Source organism: Vipera berus (assembly GCF_964194415.1).
Source record: "Vipera berus genome assembly, chromosome: 13".
Classification (NCBI taxonomy): Eukaryota; Metazoa; Chordata; class Lepidosauria; order Squamata; family Viperidae; genus Vipera; species Vipera berus.
The window spans coordinates 17725460-17748988 of NC_138216.1; the positions used below are offsets into that span (position 1 = coordinate 17725460).

General features: G+C 47.6%; 1 protein-coding gene across 2 annotated transcripts in view; it reads right to left on the bottom strand.

Annotated features, from left to right (window-relative positions):
- PRKCB (protein kinase C beta) overlaps positions 1 to 23529 on the bottom strand; it is a gene marked incomplete at its 3' end in the record, with an annotated part of 192908 nt that overhangs the window by 24709 nt on the left and 144670 nt on the right. For both annotated transcript variants that reach the window (XM_081338042.1, XM_081338041.1), the window contains exons 10-15: positions 19723 to 19896; positions 13231 to 13322; positions 13032 to 13094; positions 11053 to 11191; positions 1497 to 1577; positions 1279 to 1386 (exon numbers count right to left, since the gene is read on the bottom strand). In XM_081338042.1, coding sequence (XP_081194168.1) covers positions 1279 to 1386; positions 1497 to 1577; positions 11053 to 11191; positions 13032 to 13094; positions 13231 to 13322; positions 19723 to 19896 — 657 coding nt within the window. The remainder of the gene's footprint in view (positions 1 to 1278; positions 1387 to 1496; positions 1578 to 11052; positions 11192 to 13031; positions 13095 to 13230; positions 13323 to 19722; positions 19897 to 23529) is intronic.

Sequence of the window (23529 nt, forward strand, 5' to 3'; positions counted from 1 at the left end):
GTTACCTAGTTTGGCTAAGGAAACCTCTGCCAGAAAACAACCAAGCTCAGAGAGCTCCAAGGCCCCTCATTTCAAGCCTGAGCTGCAAATCTTCTCCTGATTTGAATGCAGCTGAGAGGGAGAGAAAGGAGGCCCAAGAATGCCACTTTCTGAGAAGATCAAGTGCCCAACAGCCCTTCCCCAAATCCAGTCCCTGTGGAAGAGCTGTTTCTCACCACACCAGCCAGCCCAGATGCCACGGCACTTTGAAAGGGCCACAAATGGCCCGTGCCTCTTTTGCAAACCTCAGCAAGGCTCAAGGGCTCCACACCACTCAAGGGACACACTTGTTTTCCAAATGCCCCCTCCCCAAAGTTTCTGGGGCTGCACAGGTTGACCTGTGGGGATTGGGGGGGAGCACTGGGAGGGATGGCTAATGGTGAGGAAGCTGAATTGTAGGACTTCCTCTGATCTTCCAGCAAGAGAAGGCCACCTGTGCATGTGAAGGGCAGAAGGGAGAAGCGTGGCTGCATTTCAAAGAAAACCCAAGTCACAGTGTGTTGGACTTCAATTACTGAGGTTATTTCAGGATTACTTAGCTTTTACACTGTCAATTACTCAACGGGTAATTGAAGCAGCAAACCTAGCGAGACCCCTCACTACGTTTGTGACAAGAGAGAAAATAAGTTTGGCCTCCGCTTCAGCTGTCCCCTTACAGCCTCCATCCCGCCTGTCTCCTTATCATTCTGGTCACCACCATTTTCTGGAAAATCCAAACTGATCTGCTCTGTCCCATCCAAAGGGAGGAGAGGAATGTGTTTCATTCAGCACTGGGATTTCCACTGGAAGAGCCCTGAGCTGTTTTCTGCACTGCTCAGGTTCAACCGAGGAAATGCCACAGAGCTCCTATCCCACCATAAATTCAACCGGAGCTTCATAAAGTACCTCAGAGCCCAATCAGCTCTGACATGTGACGGTTGCGTTTGCAACAGGATGCAGAAGAAGAGGAGAGATAATCGGCAGGTCCAGTGTCTGAACGCTTGGCCTACGAAGCAGCTCCAGTGGCTGTTGCAGAAGCCGCACTCTTCTGGTCTGGGAGCGAGGCAAGGGAACCACAAGGCCCAACTTGTGCCACTCAGCAAAGGGTTCAGTGGGAGATCCAGGGCCGGGGCCCTCCGGTGTCACGCTCCCCCACTGCAGCTGCTGCTGCCTATCCACAACTCAGCCCCTTTCATACTGTGAACGTGGGGAGAAATGTGCTCCCTTCCCTCCCCCAGGGGAGCTGAAGGCGTCACTCACCCCCTTGCAGATGGCCACCGCTTCTTTGCTCATGGATTTGGGGTAGGCCACATTGTGCTCCATGATCGACTGGAAGAGCTCGTCTTCATCTTCTCCTTCAAAAGGTGCCTGCGAGCACAAGAGGAAGGGGCTTCAGAGGCACCCTCTTTTTTCTCTAGGGAAATCTGGGGATGCCCCACCCCAAAGGCACCCCACCCCATAGCACAAGGCTCAATTACCTGCCCCGCCAACATCTCATAGAGCAAGACGCCGAAGGCCCACCAGTCCACTGATTTCCCATAGGGTTGATAAGCAATTATCTGAAAGACAACACAAACCACATCACCATTATAGCAGGGGTCCCCAACCCGTTCCACGGCCCGGTACTGGTCCACAGCCCATTGGGAACAGGGCCACACGAGAGGCAGGCAAGCACCCAAGGTTTCATTTGCACATGCACAAGATTAAGTCGAGAGCGTGAACTTGTCTCCTCCCCCCACCATGCATCACTGCATGCCGCAGCCGGTCCATGTAGCCAAAAAAGGTTGGGGACTACTGCATTACAAGACTAGGTCCATAGCACTCTTGGTCCCATAACCATGTGGTGACAGTGTTTTGACGGGAAATGTGGTAGGAGGGGAACCGTGTCCACCTATGGTGGCCAAATATCGTAAGGAGCCTGGCAGCACTTTTTTCTAACACATTTGATTAAAAGGCTGACATTTCTCATGAGCTGCAGTTCCCAGTTACAAGAAAAGCAAAGGAAGGTTGGTTGCTTAGGAGAATTACGCCATGGGAACCGATCCTCCACAAAGAAGGAAAAGCAGGTTTCTGAAATGGCAAATCGTCTTTCCACTGAGCATGACCCACCAGCACCTGCTCCCTTATCTCACTGTTTGCAGTCCTTATGCTACATATTTGTAGAATATTTATTATCTGACTTTCACAGCAAATACCCACAGAAGGGAGTTTCCATGGAAATGGAATGACACATCCACAAATAAAAGAATTCCACAAGAACAACAGGAGATAACTGTATAAATTTAACCAAATCTATAACTAACTTCCTTAGAGCAGTATTTCTCAACCGTGGGCACTTTAAGACGTGTGGACTTCAGTTCTCAGAATTCCCCAGCCAGCATGCCTTACAGCACCATATCATTTAAAAGGATGAAAACAGCATCCTCCACTGCGCACATAAGAAGGAGGCCAGGTGTCCCCCCCAGGAAGAAAGGGGTCCTTTAAAAAGGATGGGCTACAATGGAGAAGACAACCCATCCTACAACTCTACAAGGCTTTCCTGAAACTTCAGTGGGCCAAAACAGAGCATCCACAAGTACAAATTGTAAGAGCTGCTGGTTTCTCTCTGTAGTGCATGAAGACTTTTCTTGAATGTTTGAATTTCACATCCCTGTACGCTAATTTAAGTGTGAGGTTAAATGTGCCTGTAACGTTTCAATATATCAATACAGGTAGTCCTCGACTCACAATAGTTCGTTTAGTGATGTTTGAAATTAGAATGGCACTGAAAAAAGTCACTTATAGTAGATGAAGCTGGTAAGAAATAAATTAGTGCTTAAATTAGTAAGAAATAAATCAATACCAATAAATTAGTATTAGCGCCTCTTTATAAAACCTTAGTAAGACCACACCTGGAATATTGCATCCACTTTTGGTCACCACATTATGAAAAAGGTGTTGAGGCTTTGGAAAAAGTGCAAAGAAGAGAAAGTAAGACGATTAAGGGCCTGGAGACTAAAACATATGAAGAACAGTTGCAGGATTTGGGTGTGGCTAGTCTAGAGAAAAGAAGGACTGGGGTAGACATGATAGCAATATTCCAGTATTTGAAAGGCTGCAACAAAGAAGGGGTGGGGTGGGGGTCAACCTGTTCTTCAAAGCACCCGAAGGCAGGAAAAGAAGCAACGGATGGAAACTAATCAAGGGGAGAACCAATCTAGAACTATGGAGAAACTTCCTAACAGTGAGAACAATTAACCAGGTTGCCACCAGAAATTGTGAATGCTCCCTCAGTGGAACTTTTTAAGAAGAGACTGGACAGCCACTTGTCTGAAATGTTATAGGGCTCCTGTTTGAGCAGGGGGTTGGACTAGAAGACCTCCAAGGTTCCTTACAGCTGTATTCGGATTCTGAAACGTTCCTGGCTGAAGGTCACCTGGTCGTCCAATGACTTTGGGACCAACCTACTCTCTATTCTTTCTAGGGAAGTACAGTGCACTGAGTATAGGCAAACTTCCTAATTTCTCTAGCCAGGAATCTCCCAGCCATCTTGCCATGATCAAGTTTCGGTTTTCGTATCCTGATACTAGTTCAGAACACGCCCCAATAGCTTCTCTTGTTCAGATAATATAGAGGAGTACAATTGTCATCTTTTCAGCCTACAATAGTCACAAAAGCTCTCTCGGCAGACGTTAAACAACACTGCAGGCTGAAGAGCGTTCTGCGGCATTCACAGTATTACTACCCCCAATCCAAAATTCTTAAAAAAGATTATCCAGCCTGACACCATGGCTGTGGGGGTTAAAAGCCATCAAAAGAATCAAGCAGAATTAATAGAGAAACATCCCATCGCTCTTCTGCAGAAGCTCATCTATCAGGGCAACCATGGCAGATTTTGTCCCCAAACCCTGCCTGAATCCACAGTCAAAATAACGGATGTCTTCCCAAAGTGTCTACAGCTTCAAGGATACCCTATTCTCAACCCTCTTGCCCCCTCCCCAAAGTAATTGTGACGGGGTAGTAATTGGCAAAATTCATTGGATCCAGGGAGGGCTTCTACAGGAACAAAATTATTATTATTCCTCCCGAGGGCTAGTATTATTTTGGAATGTATCCCTGGCCTTGAGGAAAGCAGAAAAGATTATTCAGTCCTGAGAAACTGGAATGCTCAAGACTCTTCTTCAATATCAGCATGTTAAAAGCATCAACACTCTTTCTGTCTTGCTTCAAAGCCCAACTTTATATTTCATAGTGACAGAAATCTACTGCCTGAACAATTCTGTTCTTTATAGATACAGAACATCATTACTTCTGAATATAACAGAGTAACAGAGTTGGAAGGGACCTTGCAGGTCTTCTAGTTCCAATCCCCTACTCAAGCAGGAGACCCTCTGCCATTCTGGGCAAGTTCCTGTCCAGTCTCTTCTTGAAAGCCTTCAGTGATGGAGCACCCACCACTTTTGAAGACAAGCCATTCCATTGATTAATGGTTCTGAATGACAGGAAATTTCTCCTTAGTTCTAGGTTGCTTTTCTCCTTGATAAGTTTCCACCTGTTATTTCTTATCTGGCACTCAGGTGCTTTGGAGAATAGGATGACCCCCCTCTTCCCTGTGACAGTAGCTCAAATAGTGATGGGAGCATCCCGATACTCCCATGTTACACCCCTCCTGCGTGAGCTGCATTGGCTACCAGTTGTCTTCCGGGTGAGATTTAAGGTGCTGGTACTTACCTTTAAAGCCCTACATGGCTTAGGCCCGGGATATTTGCAGGACCGTCTGCTACCGGGGACGACTTCCCATCGCCCAGTGTGCTCAGACAGGGAGGGCCTCCTCAGGGTGCCATCGGCCAGACAATGTCAGCTGGCGACCCCAGGGGGAGGGCCTTCTCTGTGGGAGCACCAGCCCTTTGGAACCAACTCCCCCCTGAGCTTCGGATGGCCCCGGACCTCCGGTCCTTTCGCCGCGACCTCAAAACTTTCTTCTTCCATCAGGCTGACCTGGATTGATGATGGGTTTTTAAATATGTTTTAATTTTTAACTGTGTAGTTAATTTATTTTGGGGCTGTTATTTAATTCTTTTTTAATTTTTGTATTGTTGTTTTTTTATTGTTGTTAGCCGCCCTGAGTCCTTCGGGAGATAGGGCGGCATATAAGTCCCAAAAATAAATAAATAAATAAATTGGAAGACTGCTATCATGTCACCCCTAGTCCTTCTCCTCATTAGACTAGACAGACCCATTTTCTGCAACCATTCATCTTATACTTAGCTTCCAGCCTTCTAATCACTGTTGCTCTTCTCTGCACTCTTTCTAAAGTCTCAACATCTTTTTTGTATCTTGGTGACCAAAACGGGAGGCAGTATTCCATGTGTGGTCTTTCAAAAAAAAAAAAGAAAAAGAAAGAAAGAAACGGAACTTTGTTTTCATATATATAAACTGCAGCAAACTATTTATATTCTAAAAGTGGAAAAGTTTGTAACTACCAACAGTGGAGGAATAGTTATTTGAAGATGATAAAAGTGCTGAGATGGCTGAATTTACTTCTTTGATGAGAAAAAACATCTATGTTTATGGTTGACTGAAATTCCTTATAGGTTTTTTGCATGAAAAAGAGAGAAAGGACTTTATGATTTATGATTGTGGTAATTTTAAAAAGGATAATAGAGAAGACTTTAGAAAAAGTGCAGAGAAGAGCAACAAAGACAATAAGGGGTCTGGAGGCTAAACCATACGATGAATGGTCGAGGGAACTAGGTATGTCCAGCGGCCCATCGAAGAGATGAATTAGGCTGGCATGATAGCATTTTCCAGTACTTGAGGGGCTGTCAGAGAGACGAGGAGGCCAATTTGTTCTCCAAAGCACTTGAAGGCAGGACAAGAAGCAGTGGGTGGAAGTTCATCAGAGAGAAATTCAACCTGAAAATAAGGAAGAATTTTCTGACAACAGGAGTGATTAATCAATGGAACAGTTTGTTGAGTTGTGGGTGCTCCATTGCTGGAAGTTTTTTAAGAAAAGATTTTGCAACCATTTGTCCGGGATGGTATAAGGACTCTTGCCTTGGACAGGGGTTGGATTAGAAGACCTCCGAGGTCCCTTCCAGCCCTAGGATTCTATGTCTAACAGTGAGCTTTCTTTTGTAAACATAGAGCAAGAAGTTAATTTTGTAATTGTACTTATATTTGCTGCAAGGGAAATTGGAAGATTTTTGTTGGTATTTCTTCTTATTTAAGTCTGGATGGGGAGGAACAGGCTTCGACTCAACCCTGACAAGACTGAGTGGCTGTTCGTGCCGGCATCCCGGGAAATTCCGATTATTCCATCTCTGGCCATGGGGGGTGAGCTATTACCCCCCGTAGATAGGGCCCGCAACTTGGGGGTCCTTCTAGACTCACAGCTCTCTTTGGAAGAGCATATTGGAGCTGTGACTAGGGGGGCCTTTGCCCAGGTTCGCCTGGTGCGCCAGTTGCGGCCCTATCTAAACCGGGATGCCTTGTGCACAGTCACTCATGCGCTCGTGACCTCTCGTCTAGACTACTGTAATGCTCTCTACATGGGGCTGCCCTTGAGGTCCACCCGGAGACTCCAGCTGGTGCAGAATGCAGCCGCGCGAGTCGTCTTGGGAGTTTCCCGATACTCCCATGTTACACCTTTGCTCCGCGAGCTGCATTGGCTACCGGTTGCTCTCCAGGTGAGGTTCAAGGTGTTAGTTATGACTTACAAAGCCCTTCATGGCATGGGTCCGGATTACCTACGGCAACACCTGCGACCGGCGTCAACTTCCCTCCGTCCAGTGCGCTCCCACAGAGAGGGCCTCCTCAGGGTGCCGCCGATCAAAGAATGCCGATTGGTGACCCACAGGGGGAGAACGTTCTCTGTGGGCGTGCCAGACCTCTGGAACCGCTTACCGGTTGAGCTCCGGACGGCCCCCGACCTTCGCTCCTTCCGGCGCGATCTTAAAACATTCTTTTTCGAACAAGCTGGCCTGGTCTGACGGGATGGGGTTGGGTTTTTAAAACTAGTTTTAACTTAATATGTATTGATTTTATGGGCATGATGTTTAATGGTTTTTTAATTTTTGTATTTGATTTTTATTGTGTATTGCCCTGTTCACCGCCCTGAGTCCTTCGGGAGAAGGGCGGTATAGAAATCAAATTATTAAATTAAATTAAATTATTAACCATTGAAGAACGGTTGAAGGAATTGGCTATGTCTAGTCTAGTGACAAGAAGGACTGGGGCAACATGATAGCAGTGTTCCACTATTTGAGGGGCTGCCACGAAGAAGAGTGGGGGGGGGTGTCAAAGCATCAGAAGGCAAGACAAGAAACAATGGATGGAAACTAACCAAGGAAAGAAGCAACCTAGAACTAAGCAACTGGACCTCCCGAAGGCTTTAATCTGGCCACATCATAGCCACCACCACCACTGGTGCTACAAAAGATCCTCAGCTTTTCCTCAGTAGCATACTGACTGTCATTTAACACGAGGAGCCCATCATCTGGCACTCTAGCGTCAATCGTTTTTTATGAAGCCAGATCTCATGGCTTGGGGGGGGGGGTTGCAGCCTGCTACTTAACTCAAACCATTACATAGTTTATTCATCTTAATTACAGATTTCTATTCTGAAAAGATTCATGTATTCAAACATGAATGCAAATCACATGGTAATTGAAGTGAAATATACACAGACTCGATCATGTTTATTGCCAGGAGAGGAGCTTCAGAAGTCTTCCTAACATCTCCAGTGCTCTGAAGTGGGAAGAAGTGGTTCACAGGCAGCCTGAAGCAAGCTGGTCCTTCCCCCAAATTGCGATTCTTGGGTCTTTGAGGGGAAGGCCAAGGCCAGTCACTTGCCCAGCCACCAACTCTGGGCTACTATTTTAAGCCTTCCTCGTAGCCCTCCTTATCTGCTTTGTAGTTTTTCTAAACCATTTTGCACTAATTGTCTCATAAAACAAAGAGCAGAATTATGTCAAGAAGGCTGTCCATTGATGTATGCAAAGCAGCTAAATCCAGGCAAGTATTTTTTAAAAAGGCGCCACCTAAGTCCATCAGCCCTCTTTCCTCTGCTCCTTTCACCTTTCCCCAGCCATCATCCAACTTTTGACCCTGGGGTGCTTTTCTCCAGAAAGAGGAGGACCGGAGGCAGATCAGAGGGAAGATCAGTGTACAAAAGCAGGGGAGCTTCCTCTGAATCACCCTCAGGCTTCACACAACACTCTGAGCCAGCTGAGTTGGCTGCATTCGTGCAACGTGCTACCGCTGCTCTGCTTTCATTGGGAGAGTTTTCTGCAGCTTTTTGAGTAATCCGGCTGGCTTCTCTTTGGGGATCCCTCTGACACATGTGAATGTCCAGCCAGGGAAAAGAGTGGGGAGGCCAAGGATACAGTTTGGTCTTCTGCAGAGCTCTCTGGCCTTGTGGTCCAGTTGAGGCAAGAGCACTGCGCTTGCCCAGCAGGAAGGTGCGCGTAAAGGAAGGCCACCTGACCTTGGGGTTGTGGAAGGAATGAACAAGCCGTGAAGATGCAAATTCCTCAGTCTCAAGAAACGGGAAAGCTTGAGGAAGAATCTCAAACTCACCCCCTCCGGACTTTCTTTGGTCTTAGATGGGCAGAAGGAACCTCTAAAAGGCTTTCAAGATTTTGTTACAATAGCCTAACCATAAAATGGCATTCCTTGGATCCCGGCAGTGCCGGTTCTGGACTGGCCTACCTGGCAGGGCTGACAGTGCCTTAAAAGCCTGGTGAAAAGCAGCCTAGATCAGAGGCTTTGAGGCCGGATTTCCAGCCCTCATTTTGGCTCTCTGGAGAAATGCTTCTTTTTTTATTTTTAGTATTCAAAAGTTTTATTAGTTTGTAATATACGATACAGTGGAAATACAGAAATAAATAGCGGAAAAGCTGGGGAAGGGAAGAGGGAGTAGAGGTGAGGAAAGGGAGGAAAAAAAGAGAAAAGAAGGTATTTTTTTCTCTTTTTTCCCTTTTCCCTTCCCCAGCTTTTCCGCTATTTATTTCTGTATTTCCATTGTATCGTATATTACAAACTAATAAAACTTTTGAATACTGAGAAATGCTACCCTAGAGGCAGCACCTCAAAGGCAGGAGAGCTTCTGCCTGGGAAATGCACGCAAATCCTCTCGTCTTCACCAGGCGGGCAAGTGCTCATCTTTCAATCTTTATGCAACGATATGAAAGCGTGTGCCTGGGGAAAAAAAAATTCATCTTTTGGAGAAAATAGAAAAAAGTTTCTCCCTCCCATGAAATCCCGGGCATTCCCCAACTGCCAGTATTATTTGCACGAGGAAGAAAAAAGGATCGCAAACCGCTCCCCAATTCTGGGTTTTTTTTAAGTGCCTGTTTATTGCCCGCTCTGCACTGGTGTGTGTTGCAGCATCTGGCCCAACCTGGGTGCTGTTTAGGTGGGATTGTAGCCCCGATGCAGCTGAAGGCGTGAAGTGGGGGAAGGCTCCGTGGCCACTTCATTAAACCTGAGATTTGCCAGAAAAGAACTTGGAAACCAGACAGCCACACAGGTGTCTCTGCCTGCTGCTACACCTGAAACAAGGTGGAATTTATTTATTGCCTTCTCTGTCTTCTCCAAGTGATGTATCCATGTCCTACCTTTATTTTGCTAAAATTGTGGTGTGCAGGTCTTCAGCTCTTCCTCTTTCGTACATTTTAAAGAAAACAATTAATTAAATGCAAAATGTAAGAAAATGAGCATTTTGGAGATGTAGCCATGTTGCCCAGCAAAGCACACGGCTGGTTGTTCTATTCCAAAAGAGCATTAATCACCCTGGCAGGGCTCCCATATTAATCTTGGCAGAACAAGGGAAAATAATACACATTAGGGGTAGTAATTAAATATCTCCCTGGGAAGGAAGGACACGCAAAATGGCTTAGCATCACTCAGAGAGAGAGCAGAGCTATTTTCCTTGACTCAGATGTTCATACAGCTTTCATAAAGATCATCAAACTGATTATATATATATATATATATATATATATATATATATATATATATATATATATATATATCCATTTCTCTTCCTTGGGAGGACAAGCACCAGTGACAATGGATTTTTAATTAAGGTTCCAACCAATATTTACTCACTTAAGCATCTTCACCCTGGCTAAAAAATTAATCCCAATTAATCATGGCATGGACCATGTATGCAGTGGGTGGGTGGGTGTGTCCATGCATGCAGCAAGTGGAGCGACTGAAAGGCCAAGGATTTAGGGTTGCATATTTAGGGTTGCATATTTAGGGTTGCATATTTAGGGACGCGGTGGCTCAGTGGGTTAGGACGCTGAGCTTGTCGATCAGAAGATCGGCAGTTTGGCGGGTCGAATCCTGAGTGCCACGTAGCAGAGTGAGCACCTGTTACTCGTCCCAGCTTCTGCCAACCTAGCAGTTCGAAAGCACGTAAAAAATGCAAGTAGAAAAATAGGGACCACTACGGTGGGAAGGTAACAACGTTCCGTGCGCCTTTGGCGTCTAGTCATGCCGGCCACATGACCACGGAGACGTCCTCGGACAAGCGCTGGCTCTTCGGCTTTGAAACGGAGATGAGCACCGGCCCCTAGAGTCGGAAACGACTAGCACGCATGTGCGGGGGAACCTTTACCTTTTTATCCACCTCCACTATTGGAATAACTAGCAACAACATCTCAGTCTGAGGCACATCCATGCCACACCACGGAAACTCCCTTTGCATCTTATTGGCTTCCCCAAGAGGCTCTTGAAAGGCCTGAACTGACTTCTCATCAGCTTCTATCAGCTTCTCTGTCCAGCAATTGGTTGGCAAAAGTCTTTGCTCTCTTCCCTCACCCACTTCCTTGCCTCTCGCTTACCCACACCTCTGACACAGACACTTAAGCCAGTTCTTACCCCGTGGGCAGAGTCCTAGACTTTTGGTTGCAAGTGTGAAATCTTGAACTAACTAACCTCCATTTAACACAGATTTGGGACTTGGGATGACCTCTCATAAGTTGGAGCCTTTGCTGAGAAATAAAAATACAAGTTCAAGAGAGAGACAGGATCCCTTTGGCTCACCTCAGGAGCAATGTAGTCGGGCGTTCCACAAAAAGTCTTGGTGGTGACTCCATCCCAGATATTCTCTTTACACATGCCAAAATCAGCAATTTTGATGTGGCCCTCGGAGTCCAGCATCACGTTGTCAAGTTTCAGGTCTCTGCAGCAAGAGAGAGAGAGAAAAAAAGAGAGAAAGAGAGAGAAAGAGAGAGAAAGAGAGAGAGAGAGAGAGAGAGAGAGAGAGAGAGAGAGAGAGAGAGAGAGAGAGAGCGCAGTTAGCAAGGGAGGAGAAAGGCATCCCTCAGATCAGATCTTGGAGCTGAAATAGGAAGTTCCAGCTCTATTCAGAAATGTATTCCATTGAGTGATATTTTGTTGGAAGCTGAATACAGGTAGTCCTTGGCTTATCATCACAACTGGGATCAGAATTTCCATGGTTAAGCAAGGCAGTTGTTAAGTGATTGTGGCCAATTTTTACAGCCTTTCTTGCCACAGTTGTTAAGTGAATCAAGCAACCTCATGGTCACATGAACAAAATTCAGGCGCTTGGCAACCGGCTTGATCTATGTCAGTCCCAGCATCCTGCGGGCAAAGAGGTCAAGATCTGCAAGCTTCCCAGCTGGCTTCTGACAAGGAAAGTCAACGATGGGAGCCACATTTGCTTAACGACCACCTGGTTCACTTAAGAACTGCAGCGATTCGCTTAACAACTGTGGCAAAACAGTTGGTAAAATTAGGTGTGACTCACTTAACGATTGTCATGTTTAGCAATGGAAGTTCTGGTCCCAACTTTGGTGGTAAGTGAAGGACCAGCTATATGGCTTGAGCCATCCAGAGTCTGGTGACGTGAGTAGCAGGCAAATAGTGGAAACAGGTGAATAAATAGGGAATGGTCATAGCACAGAGACACATTTCTGTAATTTTTTTGTCTTCTCTTGACGTACGGAAGCGTCCAAGCCCCAACCACCTTCTTTTGGATTGGGAGGGCAGCAGAGCCTTCCCTGCCCTGGATGCAGCTCTCATCTAGCGAGCCTTGGAAGCCTCTTTGGGCAAGTCCCGTCAAGGTTTTAGGGAAGGACTGGAAAATGGAAATAAAGTCATGTTGCTGAGTTCTCCATCCCAGAAGGATCAGCAGCAAGAGGCTCTCTTCCACTGGGAAAGCAGTAGCCTCTGCAAGTGTGTGGAAGGTCAGAACAGCCAGGGCCAAACACAAATGCCACGGGGGAGATGTCGCTTGTCTCTGCAGAGGGCCTTGTACGTGCTTCAAGAGGATCTGCAAGACAGGCTTCACCGTGTGCAAGAGAGGGTCTGTGGCACTTCATCCAAGGCGTGCACGGCCGGCCCTTGCTCAAAGCCACCTTGCAGCACACAGCTGCCATCTCTCGCCCTACAGCTGCTGCCGCGTCATTCCCGAACTGCTATCCGAAGAGCCGGTAAAAGCGTACTTGGGGGAAGGCCGGCAGCAGAGGAGGCGATGCAGCATGCAGAGTGAGCGGGGGAGGGGAGGAGCAGGGAATAAAGGCAGCTCCCCTTTCGCCTGGAAGATGAGATGGTTGCTTCTCCAGAAGACACTGGGGAGTCCCCTGCTACCCCCTCCACACCTCTGGGGCCTTAGGGCTCTTGCTGGGATCTGAGGGTCCTGCTCTGCATTTCTGCTGCTGCTGCCTCCCCAGAAGTCCCACTGGGGGACCTCCGGATGTTTCCCAGATGCCAGGCTACAGGGAGCAGAGCAGATGAGCCCCAAGAGGAGGTCTACATCCCAGGCCTGCCAATTCCCCCTCTGTGACTCATCAATCTGCTTGGGTCTCATCAAACCTACAGAAGTAGGAGAAGCCAAGGAAAGGCTGCCTCAAAGCCCTGCCTCTTCTGATCAAGACAATCCCAGTGGGGCTGCCGAGGCGAGGAAGGCTTTGACTGGCAGTGGGCGTGGGGCACAGCAGAGCCCGGGAACTACCAGGGCAAAGGTTGGGAAGCCACAGAGAGGAAAGGAGTCCACCTACCGATAAATGATTCCTTTGCAGTGCAGGAAGAAAAGGCCCACGGCGATCTCGGCTGCATAGAACCTGCCATTCAAGAAGGGAGAGCAATGGAGAGGCCAGGAGTTGCCACCTGGGGCCTTGGCATCGATCCTCAGAGGGAGAGGGAGAAATCCTCACCTCCCCCCCTCCACCCAGGCACTGCCCTGGACCGGCGACTTACACAGCGTGGGGCTCCTTGAATCGCCCAACCTGTTGGATCTGATACATGAGGTCGCCACCGTTGACGTACTCCATCACAAAATACAAGCGGTCCTGAGAGAAAGGGGGAGAAAAATGGTGGAAGATGCTTAACCAAAGTCAGAAGAAGCAATGGAGCACCACGCTGGGCCTCTTGGGTGCCTTGCAAGCAACTCTCAGTTGGGAAGGCTCTGCCAAGGGGCATCTGTGGGACCTGGACTGGAAAGTCAAGGCGGTGGCCGCAGCTGTGCAATTGAAGCGTGTGCCATGCATGTCAAAAGCAAGCACAGCTTTGATGGTACCACCGGGGTCATCGCCTTGCCTTTGCTGACCTCCTTCTGTTTCCTGACTTTGTAGCCAGCCGGATTCCGTGAAGCTGAGCTGAAAAAAAATGGGGAAGAGCAGGTCCTCACCAGGACACTGCTTCTCTGTTGCAGCCACTGCAATAGACAATTTAAATCCTGATGAAAGAAAAGATTTGGTTGCCTTTTTGGTATTAAGAAGAAGAAGAAAAAATCTCTTTGACTTCCTTGTGTGGGATTAGACATATTTCAGGAAAGCACAGCTGGTGGGAGAGGAGTGGAGTGGGGAGGGAAGGAGTGGGGAAGGAGTGGGGAGGAGGAAGATGAGGACTTAAAGGAGACATTTCTAGATTAGGGGAGAGACAAGGCAAGTGGGGGGGTGGATTTGGGGTTTGAATTGTCTTTTAATTGGCTACACTGAGCTCCTTTGTTCAGAAAGCCCATGGAGGGGATCAGGCCAAGCTTCTTTCCTGTAGGAACTTCCTTTGCGCCTAGTTGTGGGCAGCAGGTCGAGGCAGGGGCAACTACCTCCGGGGTGGGGACAGAAGAGTCCAGATGCCACCACTGAAACCCTGCCCTGACAGCCATTCACCAGTGGAAGGGCTTGCCTTCAGCAGCTGTGGGAGCTCCATCACTGGAGGTTTTCAAGAAAAGATTGGGCAGCCATTTGACTGGGATGGTGTAGAAATATGGGTGTCCAACCTTGGGACCTTTTAAGACTTGTGGACTTCAACTCCCAGAATTCCCCAGCCAGCCCTGCTGCTCCACGAGCCTTAAAGTTGAACACCCCTGATCCAGGGTCTCCTGCTAGGTCTCCAAGGCCCCTTCCAACTCTGTTATTTTGTTATTCTGCCCCCCTTTTTACACCAATTGTGCATCCCATACAGTATACGTACAAATGGAGCGGGTGCCAATCATGTGGCTGCAAGTACCACCTTGACTTTTTTTACATACGCCTGTGGGCCCCACAGATGCCTTCAGCTTAGGAGAGCTGCTGGAGCCTCACCTGAAAATCCTAGTGGGCGCAGCACACACACACACCTGGCACCTGGGGATCATCTAGGAGCCTCCCAGGCTCCTGAAATATTGAGCAATTGGTTAACCCCCCCTCGCCCCCCCCTCCCTGCTGAGATGCAGAGAGATGGTTCCCGTGCTTGGAATGAGCAGCTGGGCTGCAACTGCTCCTTCCTCTCTGCCTCTGGCATCCGGGTGCTGCTAATGCCTTCTGCTACAACCTGCGATTGTGTCCCCGGTCTGATTAATGCTAAGCCCCAGGCAGGTTTGCACCCTCTAATCCTCTGCCAACACACTTCAGATGTCAGAAAAAGGCCAGATGACGCGGATCTCAGCACGGCCGGCCTTTCATCACAAAAAAGAGGCTCGGGGAGTTCTGGCGGCTGCCAGCGGGCTTTGCCAACTCCAATTGCTGGGCTGGCGTCTCAGGGTAATCCTCTAAGCCTCCACTGTTGCCGTCCAAGAGCTGCCGCCGCCGAGGAAGCGCTGCTCTCAGCGCGGCTCCTTGGCTCTTATCAGCCGCCAGCTGGAAGCAGCCAGAGAAAGCGCTTTGCGGGAGCTGGGAAAGCTCCTCTTTCATGCCCTTTGCAGCCCCCCCTCCCAATTCCTGCCTCCAACATCCAGGATGTTAAGTCACTGCATTGCAGTAGAAGAGTTCGCCGCTCTGGGGGCAAAAAGGATCCCCCCAAACCTGGGCATTCCGTGCTCTTTGTTCTCAACCGCTCCTCCTGTCCAAATCAGAAAGGTTGACACCCCCACCCCCCACACACACACAACACACTATCCAGCCCCTCTGCCTCTCCCCTTCCTGTGGGTGCCAATCGTTTTACAAAAACATGGCCCACCTGCTGCAGGGAAGGATTCCTGATTTCTGTTGCTCCACTTTATTTTTGAAAAAGGGGGTGTGAGGCAGGTTGGCAGATGAGTCACTTCCTTGCCCTCATGCTGGGCATATAGAGGGCAGCCTTTCCCAGGCTCAGCAACTGTAAGATGTGTGCACTTCAGTTCCCAGAATTCCCCAGTGATCCATCAAAGTCCACACGTCCTACAGTTGCTGAGCTTGAGAAGGACTGACATAGAGAATCAGAAAGAAAACCAAAAGTAATTGATGCTAATTGAGATGCAGACTAGAATTCCTATCGGCAGGTCACTCCAGGATGTAATGGGTTCCTGCCCCCACTCTTTAACAGTGAGGATGTGATCTGGAATTGGGTAATATCACAATCTCTTGATATGGTCAGATCATTCCATTAACTCTAGAGCAGCGGCCCCCAACCTTTTGGGCACCAGGGACCGGTTCTGGGGAGAAAGCCTTTTTCGTGGACAGGAGGGGCCGTGGTTTTGCATGCTGCCTGCATACTGTAGATGGGGCTTTGCTTGTTTGTGCGGACCGGTTGCTGGTATGCCGCGGACCGGTGCCATTCCAGGGACTGGGGGTTCGGGACCCCTGCCCTAGAATTTGAAAAAAGCTCAGGGCTATCTCTGCAGCTCTGGTATATGGTTCATGTGAGGTCCTTCTCCCCGCAGGAGGGAATGCCCCTGGCTTTGGATTAAGTTGTACCTGCGTGTTTCTCTTTCTTTGCAGATCTACGTAGTTGGATTCCCTGGAGAAGGTTGAAGAAAGGATGGTTGGCTTACAGCTACAGGGGGTGTTGGATGAAATGGGTTGTCTGGACCTCTCTCCAGACCACTGAGACAGCATTCCTCACTCTTTCAGATGACCTCTGCTGAGACTGGGGAGGAGGTAGTAAATCCATCTTAGCCTTTCTTGATCTCTCAGTGCTTTCAAAATCACCTTTGAGGTTTAGGAGGGGGAGTTTTACTTTTATGTTATTTCTCCTCCTTTCTACATGGCCTAAAACTTCTCTCTCTGGGCTCTGATTTAACACCTACATGAAGGCACTGAGCAGCAGCATCGTCTGGCACAGGATCAGATAACTCCATGCCAACAACACCCACTTATGCATCTTTAGCCTAGGCTGAATAAGTGAGGCCATCAAGATTCTATCCGTGTCTGATTTTGACGTTGCAGCGAAGCAGACACAGGAAGACGGGGCTGCATCTTTTGCATTTGATTTTGCCTTGCTGGGGGACTCTGGAAAGGGCCGAAAGTCACCCCGTAGAGGCGGCAAGGAAGGAGGGGTCTCTTGTTGAGTGTGTCTGTGTGTGTGTGTGTGTGTGTGTGTGTGTGGCAGCCCTCCCATTTGATATGAGGAAGCTCTCCAAACCGGCGGGGGAAAGACTGGCTACATTCACGTAGCCAGTCAGAAGCTGCTGCCAACGGAAGACAACAAACACTATCAAACAGTCTTACAGCAACATGGATAAAAGTGGGTGAGACCTAAGCCTCTCTTTATGACTTTAAGACCTCTTCCTGAAAATCTGCCCAAAGCACTCCCTCTGAGGAGGAGGAGGAAAGGGAATTTTCATCCCCTTCCCTCAGGAAAGCAGCAAATTAATTACTTGTGGAAAAAGGAGAAACCTACAAGACTAAATTTGGAATTTATATATATAAATTCCAGATAAGCAGCCCCCAAGCCTGTTCCTTTTTTCTCAGCTGCAATTCTCAATAGTAAGAGCTTTCAAGGCCAGCCAAAGTCTTATCTAGTTCTGGACTTCAAGCCAGGTTTCTTTTAGGCATAAATAAGTTGTAGTACCGTAATTCGCCACCAGATGACATCAACGCCACTTTCTAGTTTTTAGATCCAAAACTTATATTGTAAACTTTTCAAGTCTTAAAAACAAGTTTCAAGTTTTATTTAATTTGTATACCGCCCTTCTCCTTGGTAGGGACTCAGGGCGGTTCACAGGGCATATATAAAAAGACAATACAAAAATTAAAAAAGATTAAACCCATGCCCAGTTAAAAACAGTAATACAAATCTAAAACGACAAATTAAAACCCATAATCCCCCGTCAGGCCAGACCAGCCATTTCAAATAGGTGGGTCTTCAGGCCACGACGGAAAGTTCGGAGGTCTGATGCCGTCCGGAGCTCCACTGGCAGTTGGTTCCATAATACCGGAGCGCCCACAGAGAAGGCCCTCCCCCTGGGGGCCACCAGTCGGCATTCCTTGACTGGCGGCACCCTGAGGAGGCCCTCTCTGTGGGAACGCACAGGGCGGAGGGGAGTTGATGCCGGCAGCAGGTGGTCCCTGAGGTATCCCGGACCCATGCCATGTAGGGACTTAAAGATCGTAACCAAAACCTTGAACCTCACCCGAAAGACAACTGGTAACCAATGCAGCTCGCGGAGCAAAGGTGTAACATGGGAGTACCGGGAAACTCCCAAGACAACTCTCGCGGCCGCATTCTGTACCAGTTGGAGCCTCCGAGTGGTCTTCAAGGGAAGCCCCATGTAGAGAGCATTACAGTAGTCAAGGCGAGAGGTCACGAGCGCATGAGTGACCGTACACAGGGCATCCCGGTTCAGATAGGGCCGCAACTGGCGCACCAGGCGAACCTGGGCGAAAGCCCCCCTAGTCACGGCCACTATATAAATCACTATATAATTTGCTGCTTTTAATCCTCAAATTTTCAAGCTGTATGAATATATTCATTCCAGATAAGTCATAGGTTTCACCATTTTCCCCAAGTAATTAATTTGCTGCTTTTCTTTTCTGAGGGAATGGGGTGGAAATTCCCTTTCCCTCTCATTGGGGGCAGTGCTTTGGGCAGATTTTCAGGAAAAGGTCTTAAAATCATAAAGAAAGGATCATGTCTCATCCAGTTTCATCTATGTTGCCGTAAAGTTGCTTGGTAGTGCTTGTTGACTTCCGTTGTCAGCAGCTTCGGACTGGCTACACAAATGCAGCCAGTCTTTCCCCTGCCTGTTTGGAGGGCTTACTCAGATCAAATGGGAGGGCTGCCACGTACACCCCCCCAATCAACAAGAGTCCCCTCCTTGCTTGCTGCCTTTACGGAGTGACTTTCAACCCTTTCCAGTGTCCCCCAGCAGGGCAAAACCAAACGTGAAAGACAGAGTCCTGTCTTCCTGCATCTGCTTCGCCGCGATGTCAAAATCGGAAGTCCCAAATATAACTTGTTCTGAAATTATAAACGATTGGGATATTTTGAACATGGATGGGAAATTAAAATTGAAAAAAGCAAAAATAGGATATGGTTCTGAATTAATGGATATTGAGTGCAAATGCAATTAAGATATACTTTGGTTAAAAAAGATATTCTAAACTGATATTATTGACACAATTAGAAAAATGTAACAAATGTTGATAGGCAATTGTACATTTACTAACAACAATAAGAATTGTGCATGCTTAGTGTGGAAAAATGTCTACTACTGGAAGGAGAGGATGTACTGGAGGGTGTAATATCGGTGTCATGGTCTAGTGTGAAGAAGCTTACGTGTACCACGGAATCATTAATGGACCCAGTCATCACGTTGTCTATTAGGCATTTGATTGTAAAAATAGAAAATTAATAAAATGTTTATTAAAAAAAAGATTATCTCTGGGTCTGGAAATTCTGGATGGGAAAAAGAAACCTCCAGCTCAACCCCACAAGACAGAGTTGCTGTGGGCTTTAGGGTCCTCTGTGGGTGCTCTTCACCTTTGGTCTACACAACTGGTGCGTAACTGGGGCCTTCTCATACTTTACACAAATCCATCCTATGCACAGCATGTTCTGTTTTCCACACTGGGAGGCCCTACACATCTGAGACTGGTCTACTATGGTGAACCAAGGTTATGTCTGCTGATTTGGCCTTTCTGCCTGCTGTTATCTCAAGCTGTCCACCATGTCCAGTTATGCAGAGCTAATCCTCTTCCTTCTGGCCAGGAAACACGTGCTTTTTTTCTGCCAGGGGTTTCTCTGTTCTCCAGGACCTCCTACTCTGACTTTTACTGCTCTCTCTTTCCCGTCAGTTGTCCCGCTGTCCTTGCCTTAAGCTTGCTTCTTCTTCCTTGACTTCCTGCTGCTGAACAGCCTTAGCTGTCCAATCTCCAGAGGCCATATACTATTTCCCGCTCATGTGACTCTCTTTTCTGCCAATGCCTTCTTTGGTCCTTATGCCTTACTCAAGGCAACTTTGTGCATCCAGGTTAAATTTCTAGCGCAAGGAATGCACTCGAGAGACAAGATTCTCAACTCAACTGAGGAACTTTTGCAGGATTCAGGACGGAGGGCTGTGGGGGAGCTTACCATGGTTTGGAAGCAAGAATGAAGCTGTGTGAGGAAGGGGGGCTTTCCAGCCAGGGCCAGCACTCGCTTCTCCACCATGGTGCACTCCACATCGTCATCTTGGATGACCACGTCCTTCTTCAGAATCTTTACGGCGTAAAGTTCATCCGTTCCTTTCCTTTCCGAAAGCATCACCTGGAGCAAGGCAGAACAGACGTATGTGAGGATCCTGCCTGTCCATACACATAAGCTCAAGGCCAGGCCTCCCCTCTTAGCCGTTCCCCCAGGAGGAAGCTGAGCAGGTTTGACAGCAGTCATAATCTGAATGTACGTTACTCAAGAACAAGCAAGAAGAAGTGCAAGGAGATATGGGTTACCTCTTGGGGAATAAGCCATCCCTTCCCCAGGCCCCATACCTCTGGTTTCAACTGCTTGACCTACACAAGAGCATCTCTGAACTGAACTGACACTGAGAAGAGTCCACAAATGGAATGTAGGTATTCCCACACGACCCTTTTTACACAGTGGCACAACCTGTGAAAATTGATCTAATAGAAGACAACCTGAATCCTGCCTAATGACATTCAAGCAGGAGGCTCAGCTGATCTCTCAACCTGCCTGCTCTCTGTGATGGACATGTGCTGAGATCCAAGATTATAATGATGACGATGGTGATTTATTAAATTTATTACAGCTGCCCACTCCGAATGATTGGAGATCTTTTTCAAAGTAAAGAGCAATTAATGTAGTATGATGGTGTATTGATTTTTTTTACATTTTGTATGAGCGTTGCTTTCTCTTATGTGTGTGTGTGTGTGTGTGTGTGTGTGTTCCCCTTTTCTTCAGTATTCTATAATTTGAGTAATAGCTTGGAATACTACAACCTCCCCAAATGATAAATGAAATTATATGACACCCTCTCCCCACAAATAAAACCAATGATTTAGCTGGTGTCAAGTTTGTGTAATAAATAACAGTTGCACTTACTCTTAATAACTGAATATTTATTTCAGAAGGGTAGCCTTGAGCATGCACACACTTGCACACACCACTGTGACCTGATCCACAGCTCAAAAACCCCTGATCTAGAGAACTGGAACTACTGTATTAGTTTAACAAACCTTATTTCTCATTAAGTCTTCATTGCCGTCATTGCTAACTGATGATAACTTTATTGTCAACTAGTTGCTGAGATTTATCAAGTTCTATGTTTCTGGGCTTCCTCCCTATTGACCTGGTGCTGGGCCACAGGAAGAGAGTTAAGGATCCCTACCTGGTCAGAATGTGGGAGAGGTTCAGCTTAATTATCCTTCACTGGGCAAACTGGAAAGGAGGAATCTGCCAAGAATCAATGCCAGGTCTGCCATCTTTAGCTGCTTTGCTTCGTTGGCATCCTGCCATAAACCGAAAGTGGGGAGGGAAGGGATCGAGGCAAGTTTGGGCTGGAGAGAAGGAGATGAAGAAAGGGGGAGGGACAAGTTGACAGGGACAAGAGGTGTCAAACTGGAATAAACCAGTCACCAAGGACACCTGGCCTGGGAACGGAATGTGAAACTACTTTGAGATGCACCCAGCTTCAAAGCAGTTCCCAAAACATCAAACACAAATGCTATTGCACACTGTTGAACTGGTTAAAGGCGGAGGGCCAGAGAGTGGGGAAAATTGTAACCTTTTGCGCAGGAACACACAGATCCAGCCTTACTTTTGCTGCAACCATTTGTCTTTAGTAAAAGAACCCAAACAAATCCCTTCAACCAAATGGAGTCGTGGGTCTTTCTCTCCTAAGGATCTAAGTTGGAGCAGGTCTGACAATCAGGTGTTGCAGCAACATCCGGAGGCCCCGCCCCTTCTCCTTTGCTTAGAGGCCGTGGCTATCCCCTCCCTCATCCTGGCAGCAGAATCCGTGCCCTGGTTTCTAGGCATGTAGTTCATGTAGGCACAGGCTTTCTGAGACGTATGAATGGAGCCTCGCTTTGCTGCCCTGATCTCGTTCCCTTTGGCTTGGGGGATTCACGGATCTGATGTGAATCAAGGATGGCAGTGCTGGGGCATACAGGTTTAGTGGTGATCTGTGTGGTCCTGCAAGCCGCTTGGAAATGATCTGAAGCTCTGTTTATCTGCTGCTCTTCAGAGGCCTTTGCCTCACAACCACCCCGTGAGCATGCCTTCTCAGAAGGGAGGCTATGCTGAGATCTCCCAAGGAGCCCCCTAGCTGAGGAAGGCCAGGGATTAGATCCCTCACCTATCAACGAATCAATAGGTTCTCCCAAATCAAGTATGAGCAACCATAGCTCAGGTGAGGCCCCCATTTACCTCTGAGGTACCCCTGAAATTAGATGGCAAAATGGCCTATTCTGGCAGGACAATTTTCACTTGTTTTAGAGATTGAGCAAAGGATGGGAAAGCAAACTTGAGACCACCGTGAGCAAAACGTCTCCATTTTGACTCTTAATTTCTCCCAGACAAGTGAAAAAAAGAGGAAGCTTTTCAGCCCTTCCAGCGCTCTTCCCATTGGGAGGGCTGTACAGCAGTCAGTCAGGAGGATGACCTGGGCCCCACAACCAGGGCACAGTTCAGCCTCCCGACCAGTTGCCTGTCTCTCCTGCAGGATATCTACCCACAGTCAGTCTCTGCTCTTTGCTGTTAACTGAAGCACACACAAGAAATGCCCATCATTCTACAGAGTGTGTGTGTGGTGGGGGGGAGAGACCCCGAGGAGCAAATATCCACATCTTATTGGGAATGCCAACCTGGGTTCCTTCTTGAAGATGCAGCTTCATAAGAAGCTGTTTCTGGGCACTGAGGCTGAACGGAGATCACTATCCATGCTTCATAAATTAGGAGACCTCTAAGGCGAGGGCAAACACGGCACCTTTGTCTTATACATCAAAGTAGCCGTGCCTTTTAGAGCTTTTGTTGCAAAAGCATGTGGCTACTTTAAGGATCTCTGCCTGTCCTACAAGATCCAGCAGGGTAAGAACCTAGAATAACAGAATTGGAAGGGACCTTGGAGGTCTTTTAGTCCAACCCCCTGGTCAAGCAGGAGACCCCATGTCAGGGGTTCCCAACCAGGAGTGTTTGCACCCCCTGGGAGTGCAAGATGACATTCCAGGGGGTGCGAAAACTTGGGTTTTCAAAATTATAGTGTCTATGCATAATTCGTTGCCGTTATTTCAAACTTTTGTAAGGGGTGTAAGAATATATCAGAAGCGTTCTAGGGGTGCGGAATATAGAAAAGGTTGGGAACCGCTGCCCTATATCATTTCAGGTAAGTGGCTGTTCAGTCTCTTCTTAAAAGCCTCCAGGGATGGAGCACCCACAACTGCTGAAGGCAAGCTGTACTATTAATTAATTATTCTGTCAGGAAGTTTCTCCTTAGTTCTAGGTTGCTTTTCTCCTTGATCAGTTTCCATCCATTGTTTCTTGTCCTGCCTTCTTCATCCTTTGGAAAACAGGTTCACCTTTCTGGTAGCCCCTCAAATATTGGAAGGCTGCTATCCTGTCACCCCTAGACTTTCTTTTCACTAGACTGGCCATACCCAATTCCTGCCACCGTTCTTCATATGTTTTACATAGTCTCCAGACCTTTAATCACATTAGTTGCTCTTCTCTGCACTTTTTCTTGACATCTTTTTTATACTGAGGTAACCAAAATTGGATGCAGTATTTCATCTCTGGTCTAACTACTAAGGCATTGTAAAGCGGTACTAATGTTTCACATGATCTTGATTCTATCTGTTTATGCCTTGGCTCTTTTGGCTGCCACCGCACACTATTAGCTCATATTTAATGATTGCCCACTAGGATTCCAAAATCCCTCTCACAGTT